This window comes from Carya illinoinensis, chromosome 16 (assembly GCF_018687715.1).
Source record: "Carya illinoinensis cultivar Pawnee chromosome 16, C.illinoinensisPawnee_v1, whole genome shotgun sequence".
Classification (NCBI taxonomy): Eukaryota; Viridiplantae; Streptophyta; class Magnoliopsida; order Fagales; family Juglandaceae; genus Carya; species Carya illinoinensis.
In genome coordinates, this window is record NC_056767.1 from 27,886,255 (window position 1) to 27,894,539 (window position 8,285).

The following is an 8,285-nucleotide window of genomic DNA, read 5'->3' on the forward strand; positions in this document are numbered from 1 at the left end:
TGTTTTCCTTACTCATAAAGCAAAACCAATAAGCAGAGAAAAAAAAAACAATAAGCATACTCTTTAAGAAGTACTGCATGATACATTTCTCTTGATGTTCATTGATGAAGCAGGAATAATAGTAAACTCGAAAAGATTGGTTGAATTTCTTTCTATGCTTATAAACCAAAATTTTGCTCCATGCCATGGCTTTGCTGTGGCAAAAAGTTGTAGCAGATCTGCAGTGCTCCAAGAGGATCCAGGCTAGACAGATCTGCAATACAAAACAGCACAGCCAACAGCCAGAAAATGCAGTAGAGGACTAAAACACAACTATGCAGATCTAAAATACAGAAACCCAGTGTCCCGATACACCAGAGAGGAAATTCCCCTTACAACCAAATGCGCATGTGTGTATGGTATCAACTAATCCAGATTTAAAGCCAAATTCATGTGGCAATGACACTAAACTTAGTCCTTTGGAATGAGACAGTATTGCGAATCAAACTCTGCATATCCTACATCAACAAGACATAGGCCATCAGGGGGTGCTGGGGGAGCAGTGGCACGTCTGCAAGTAGCATCCATTAGCTTTATCAATGCATCCTCATCTGCACCTGCAGCTGCTTCCCTTACCGATGTTGCCACAAGCACTCTAACCATCTGACAGTTACAGTTAGCCGCCGACCAAGTCAGTCACAATGAGATGCAACAAATCCCAAGACTTCCAGCATTCAGCAAGATAACCAAAAACATGGCAGGCCAATGGTGATATGAATATGAAGAAAAATCTAATTTTTTAAAAAATGGAAAGAAAAAGGGCAAAAAGAAGAAGTAAATGACCTGATTAGAAACCAGAAAGCATGGAAAATTCACTGAGCTTTAAGCAGCAAACATGGCCGCCACAAGGAATTGGCACATTTTCACTACAGATATTTGTTATTGTGCTAGAGTTTCTTCCAATTAGTAAACTGACCTCAACTAAAAAACTGGGTAATTTTGAGACAGGCCCAAAAGTGTAGCAATAATCTCCAAGCTTTTTAGAACCTTTAATTTGAATCAGTTCACAAACTAGAAACTTTTGCAATTAGCCCGTATTTTCACAAAAAGAGTCTGTACAAAAACTCTAGTTTTTATGAACCTTTGATTAAATTATATCTCAAACCAGAAAAATTACCCATTACTGTAACTTATCTGCATAAAGCAATGTTGATGTGTCTGACGTGTTTATTTCAGGTTATCGTTGGAAGGTTTAACAGATTATTAAGAGTATGATGGGAGAGGAAATCAATGACAGGAAATTATGATACCCTCTCAGTAAAATCTTTCCCAGTGCATGCACTTTGCCACAATATTTCTTAGCATGATATAACGTAAAACAATTACCTTGCGTAAGAAGCGGTTAGCAACCAGCTCCACACACATAACCTTTCTTCCTTCCCCATGATCCTACAAAAATACAACAGTACAAGCAATGTGAATGTCTAAATTAGGTGTAGTGGTTAAAATGTCACAACCAAGTCCAAACGCAACAAAATTATGGAGTATCCAAGTCCTATCATTTAATGGGAGTATCAGATTTCTATAAAACTAACGATGAAAAAAGGCAAGTAATACATTTGAAGCGCAGAAGACAAACTTGACATAAAACTGAAATGACAAAAATAAAAGCTAAGAGGAAAAAGAAGAACAAAAAGTAGAAAATCTGAAGACAGAAGTAAAAATAGCCATCGAAGTTTGCTTAAAAACATTAGATACAGAGTGGGCAAGCAAAAATGTATTTCAAGTTCAGCCCAAGCAGTGATTTGGAATGCTTCTATACTGCATCATACTGGAATAATAATTGTGTACTTAAAGCTCATCAACCCAGCTGCCACACTCTTGTATTTTCCTCTTTTCACTCTTTCTCTAACAACATTGAAATGACAAGAAAATGGTAATAAGATTCAATGGAAAATTTGTACTTGGATTGTGCCTTTTGTGTTTTTTTTATGAAATTTGTATTTCTGTCAAAACAATTTTCAAGGCAAAATAAAATTACAAAAGGCAAAGTAGGAAAAACCTACAGAGCAGGGCAGGCGGACTTCTGCAGCTCGAGCATGGTAGACAAAACACTGTGTTGGAGGACCACTGAAATAGAAGGTAAAATGATGAAGACATGCTAGCAATTCTATACAATCTGTTCAATTATTCCGAGTACAGAGCATTTTTTTTTTTTTTTTTAAGTTAGTCCTGAGAAACTCAGATCAGGTCAGGTGCATTAAAAAAAAAGAGGGACTTCTAAAGCTTATACAATAACATTATCCAAAGAGGATTTAAATAATAGATCAACAAATTTAGTTTGGCAAGGACAGGATCAGGTTATGGATGCAATCCTGTACATGTACTTTCATTGCAACAGAGAATCAAATGTTATGAACCTACACCATTTCCAAACTAAGATGCATATGCAATTGTGTGATAAGATTCCAAGTCCCACCCAAACCTTTCATGACTTCCTTGTATATTTCGCCCCTACCTAAAGTAGGGCTTTCTTTGTAACACTTGGCTATGCCTATTCTTTGATTGATACAATTTGATTTTACTTATCAAAAAAAGAAGATTCCAAGTCCCACCCAACAGTAAATCTAATAAGATACTATATCCCCCCCCCCCCCCCCCCCAAAAAAAAAAAAAAACAAAAAGAAAAAAACCCCCCAAACACCACTCTCTATAAAAAGAATATGCAGTTCACATTATAGTGAAAAAAGAACCAAACCATTTTTTCCTCGTTCTTTTAGCTTACCTGTATCCTCAAGACTTCTAAACACGCTACAATTGGCATGCTATTCCTGCTAATAGGTCAAGGTAGCCCAAAACATGGGTATAAACTGGTCAAGAGGGCATGTAGGCCATGTGGCAGGAAAAGAAAAGATATGATCATAATTCTAGGAGGTTATTTTTCTACAGTATCTGTATCTGATTAAGTCTAAGTGTGAGGTATTCTCAATAGATGACCCAACACCACTGCTGACCTTAAACATGCAAATAGCCCCAGCTTTCACAGAAACAAAAGAACCAAGAACAACCTGAGTTTTTAATGCTTACACGTTTCTTGAAGCTTTGGTATCACGTGCAAACATCTTGTAGGACAATAGCTTTCCTTCTAGCTGCTGCAGAAGTTGGTTAACCCTGATTATGCTGAATGTTCGTGGTTTCTTCCCATTTTCATGTTCATCCTTGTAATCATTAATTAAGTCTTTAACAGTGTCCACATTGCATTCATCGCATCCAATTCTCTGCTCATCCGTATTTTCATTACATCTAAAATTCTCAGCATCCTGCCCACTCTCACTACCTTGCTCCCCACCCTCCCAATCATTTAATGGAAGGATATAAAAATAATGCCTCCATTTGGCAGAGAAATTTGGATGGAAGGCGCGCGAGACCTACAGCAAGAAGCACCCAATATAAGTGCAACTAGTATTGAATGAGAGAGATGTGCAATGCTAACAAAGATCAAATTTCAAGCACCCCAAATACTGAAGAAATCAAATCACAAATACAAATTTCATTTCCAATATTAGCTTGGTTTTCTGTCAAATCAGAACAAAACTTTACCTCAGAAACAGATCTGACAATAAGATTTCTCGGCACTGCACCGTTGATGGCCTCTTCTATATCTCGAGATTTTATATCCTTTCTCCAAGTAGCTAGGCATAAGAAGTATAATGTCAGCAACAGTCAGAGTGAAAATGAGAAAAGCCGACAAAAATAAATAACTATTAATCTCCCGAGTCCCGGAACCAACCACGCTACTTGTGGGGAAAAAGCTACATAAAGTTCTTCCAATCAAAAAAGACCAATTCCCTACTCATGAACAATCAATCAAACAGCAATTGCTTCAAAAATGTAGAACACCAAAGAAAGAATGTTTTTCTCAAACATTGCCCAAAGATTTACATGATTTAATCACCTATAAAAAAAAAAAAAAAAGATTTACATGATTTAATCAACAGCATTCCTACCAAAGAAAGAATGTTTCGACGAGAATTTTTTTTTTTATGAGTAATATAAAGTTTTATTGAACCAAGTAAATAAGCGTAGCCCAAGTACACAAAAATTATACAAAACAAAACGCGTAATTACAAGTTAGGAGATAAAGATAGATGCAAGCAATGAAAATTTGTAGGAGAAAGATTTTTTTTTTGATAAATAAATAATTATATTGATCAAAGAATGGCAACGCCTGAGTTACAACTCTGATGCCCCACCTAAGTGGACACATTTGTAGGAGAAAGATTACAGTCACTTTTCGTTTTTTATTATTTCTTAGTCCCCAATAAAGGTCAAACATTATCTCCAAGAGGCGTAATTCTTGGATTGATATACTAGGCCTGAGCCATACCTTGAACCCCCAAAAATAGAGGAAAAATTTTAAATGTGCTTATCAAGAAATAACATCTAAATAATGTGGGCTTGCTAGTGTATTTTCCATTTGAAGGGCTTCAGAAAAACTGGATGAATTGGACAGTGGATTAATAACATCTACATTAACATCTTCTCCAAATTCTACCCTTTCCATTTTCTTTTCAGAAACAAGTCCCCAAAAAGGTCAAACATTATCTCCAAGAGGCGTAATTCTTGGATTGATATACTAGGCCTGAGCCATACCTTGATCCCCCAAAAATAGAGGAAAAATTTTAAATGTGCTTATCAAGAAATAACATCTACATAATGTGGCTCGCTAGTGTATTTTCCATTTGAAGGGCTTCAGAAAAACTGGATGAATTGGACAGTGGATTAATAACATCTATATTAACATCTTCTCCAAATTCTACCCTTTCCATTTTCTTTTCAGAAACACTGAATTCCCAAACGTTTAAATACCTTTACCATCATAAAACCTAAACCCCAACTCCTCCTAAACTTTACCATCATTTTTTTATAAGATAAAGTTTTATTAAAACGAGTAAAGAGGCATTGCCCAAGTACACAAGTAGTATACAAAAGGGAACACCTATTACAAATTAGGAACTAGAAAATGATACATTGAGTACAATGACAGAAGCCAAAAGAAACAAGGCATGAAAAAAGAAACTTCTAAGCTCATCAAAAGAGCCCTCCCTATCAGCAAAGCTCCGATCATTCCTTTCAAGCCAAATGCACCACATGACTCATGAGGCATCAAGGAACCATTATCCATATAGCCAGAATGTAGGTAAGGCCTATCTACCATGCAAGAAGATCCACCACCCTCCTAGGCAGCATCCATGTGAGTCCAGTCCTGCCAAAAATATCATCACATAGCCCCCTTGCCACCCTACTATGAAGAAATAAATCCGGAAAAAAAAGGGGGGGAAAAAAAAAAGAAAAAAAAAAAGGAAGAAGCAGTCCGTGAGCCATACTAGGATTGCTTAGCATCTCCTCAAACAACCCAACCAACGAGATGCACATCTCAAGCACCATCAAGACACAACCATGATGCTTTTCAAGCTGAAGCTTAATTATTCCTACTTCTAAGTACACTCATAAAGTTTTGAGTTAATGTCCAACATGCATTCCCATCACAGGGAACCTGCTCGTGCAAGCACAACTCAGTAGAAACACAAACACTACTGGAGTTGAACCAAATGAATAGAAAGCAGCTCCACATGTAGGCTAACCATCCAACCATATCCCAATAATGAGAACAAAAAGCTAAGCAAGAAAGGAGAAGCTCAAGCTTCCCATTGACAGGAGTGAGGCATACACTGCACCAGCCATGCAAATCCAGCATAAACAGCAGTAACCAACACCATGACCACAACAAAATGAACACAACAGTGGAAAAGCTGTCCACAGCATCAAGGTCAACAACATGCACCACCAGGTGCCTGCAAGCTTTAGATTCTACCAAGGGCTTCCAAGGCATGCTGCCATGAAGCCCCATTCCCTTTGTTCCTCCCTCTGATTCTCCCTCTTATATTAACAATAGTTTTCAAGCAAGTAATCATTATGAGAAAATCATAAAAAAGACTATTAAGACTAAATTTATGTTTTAAGGGCGACATTATAGGAACTCCATTCTTAGCTTCTACTTCACATTGTAATCGTTTAATAATTCAAATTAATTTGAAATTGGAGTGTGATAAGTAAACTGCCAACACAGTAACCTTTATATAACTAATGTATCAATAACAACTTGAGTGCCAAAAATTAAGACATCTGAATAAGAAGAATGCCACATTCAGGGAAGATGAGGTAAGAACGTACAAAAAGCACAAACTTGTTGAAGAGCTGTGACTCCCTTATCTGTGCGCCCAGCAACAACAACACTGCCTTCTACGGGTAAACCTTTGTCTTTCAGCAATTGTACTTTATTCTCATCAACAAATTTAGCAAGAGATCTTTCTATTACACTGTCAAAAGTAAAGAACTGTACTAAAGAGTATGATAAAAATGATGAGAGCCAGCAAAGCAGATTCCAGATTCCAAATCATTTTGTAAAGTTCTATGAAGAAAGCTTCAATGCAATGCACATTGAAGCACCCAAAAACAAAAAATTAGGCAGCATTGTTACGTAATAATGAATGAAAAGTTGTCAACCCTTTCAGAGGCAGAAAACCACCACTTTCGAGGAGAGTACCTTTTTTTTTTCTTTTTGATATGTAAGAGATAAATATTATTGATATGAATGAGATAGGCAAAAGCCATGTACACCGGGAGTATACAGAAAAACACCTAAATACATTCTATCTGCGATGAATCGAGGAGAGTTCCTAATACAAAAGGCATAGTAAAAGGGGTGATTCCATTTGTTCCTATAACCCAAAAAACTATGCAAGACTACAAGCATTGCAATGACCAACAAAAATCATTAAAAAAATCAGTTTAAACATCATGTTATGTAATACGGAATACCCTCTTCTCAAAAGCCAAAAATAAATGGCACGTGGAGTATTTCTGCACTGTTCTAATAATTTGACCAAATTGCGCAAGTTAAAAGGAAAACAACTTACCCCTGGACAGTGTTCAAGCCAGGCTGCTTTTGCCAACCATCAAAAGAACCCCCGTGATATGAAAGAACAATTTGGAATGTTAATCTTGCCCATCTCCCAGTCCTATCTCCAGCGGAAACACTCTCCAATTCAGTTTTATCAGAAACCTCTAGAGTTTCAGCATCATTATGAACATTATGTGTCTGTGGAGAAAGTTCTGTAGAATAAATATATAAACTAACTAATTCTATTAAATAATCATTAGTCAATTACCAGCATAATTCTCTCCCAATCAATCAAAAGGGAATAGTTCCAAGCTTTGAATTCGAAAATGCATAATCCCACAATGACAATCAAAACAAATTTTGACTATTGCAACAAATCAGAATCTAATAGCAACCCACCTCAATCCCAAACAATGCGGACAATATTGATGCGCGCCCGTTGACTGAATTTGAATAAAAATCGACGACTTCTTGCCAAGGCCTTGTGTGCATGAATTCGTAGCTTTCCCTAGGCAATAAATAAATAAAAATAAAAATAAAAACCCAAACTTCAAGCGATTTCTCAGCTGAGAAACATCTAAAGATCCATAAAATGATGAAATCACAGGGGAAGTACCTGGCAGTCCACCTTTCATATCTGCAAGGATCGGTATGGTTATAATGTACATAAACCTTGTTCCGAGCTTGATTTTCCATCGCAAATCTCCGAATACCTTCTCTGGGAGAAACCAAACTTACTCTGCAGGACGCTATCATACCCTTTTTTGTACTTACAGTCAGTACAACATGGACGGTACCGGACGGCAAGTGAAGCGAGTTTGATGCATGTCAGGAGTTTACGAAGAAAGAGTTTGATGTCGGGGAGTACGCAAAGAAAAGGGGTTCGAACTCGAAGGAGGGCCCGAGGTGTGGCAAATCCTGTTTTCCGGGCATCTCGTCTAGTAATGAATATTCAATTATATAAATTAATTCGAATTCGAACTATTAAATTAAATGTGTTCGGCTAAGAATTTAATGGCCCCAATGCTTTAAATAGAAAAATTTAAATTCAAAACCTCCACCTCTTTATAAAAATAAATAAAAAGTAAACGTGTCAAATTTTTAATTTGAGGAGTAGTTAAGTTGGTTAAGCCTTGAGTTCGAGTCCCCTCAATGTCAATTGAGATTTACCTGACTATTAATTTAAGAATCTTGTAAAATTAATCAAGATGCGCGCAAGTTGGCCCAAACAGTCCGGGGTGTATATATAAAAAAAAAAGATAATAGGTTGTGTCATATCACCCATTTTGACCCATTTAATAATTAATTAAAAATAAATCAACACGACACGGTTTATTTAAAC

General features: G+C 36.7%; 1 protein-coding gene across 3 annotated transcripts; it reads right to left on the reverse strand.

Annotated features, from left to right (window-relative positions):
- Window positions 1-29: 29 nt before the first annotated feature.
- LOC122298513 (tRNA pseudouridine synthase A) lies at window positions 30-7,893 on the reverse strand. Of its 3 annotated transcripts, none has more exons than XM_043108294.1 (9): window positions 7,560-7,893; window positions 7,343-7,451; window positions 6,960-7,061; window positions 6,214-6,359; window positions 3,580-3,671; window positions 3,067-3,407; window positions 2,046-2,109; window positions 1,366-1,428; window positions 30-642 (listed from the first exon to the last, which is right to left on the reverse strand). In XM_043108294.1, exons 1-9 carry the CDS (start codon window positions 7,609-7,611, stop codon window positions 451-453), a joined length of 1,161 nt encoding a protein of 386 aa, XP_042964228.1. In that variant the 5' UTR covers window positions 7,612-7,893; the 3' UTR covers window positions 30-450. The 3 variants fall into 3 exon arrangements, with proteins under 3 accessions (XP_042964228.1, XP_042964227.1, XP_042964229.1); XM_043108293.1 differs by having other exon boundaries at window positions 6,960-7,141; window positions 7,560-7,892; XM_043108295.1 differs by lacking the exon at window positions 2,046-2,109 and having other exon boundaries at window positions 395-642; window positions 6,960-7,141.
- Between the last annotated feature and the right edge of the window lie 392 nt (window positions 7,894-8,285).

What these genes read in the sequence shown, in the direction of transcription:
- LOC122298513 (XM_043108293.1), bottom strand. Translation starts at nt 7,699, where the DNA reads ATGATAGCGTCCTGCAGAGTAAGTTTGGTTTCTCCCAGAGAAGGTATT. An exon ending in TATGAAAGGTGGACTGCCAG is followed by an intron (nt 7,452 to 7,559) that starts GTACTTCCCCTG and finishes TTTATTGCCTAG; the next exon opens with GGAAAGCTACGAATTCATGC. An exon ending in TTGTCAGATCTGTTTCTGAG is followed by an intron (nt 3,408 to 3,579) that starts GTAAAGTTTTGT and finishes TTCTTGCTGTAG; the next exon opens with GTCTCGCGCGCCTTCCATCC.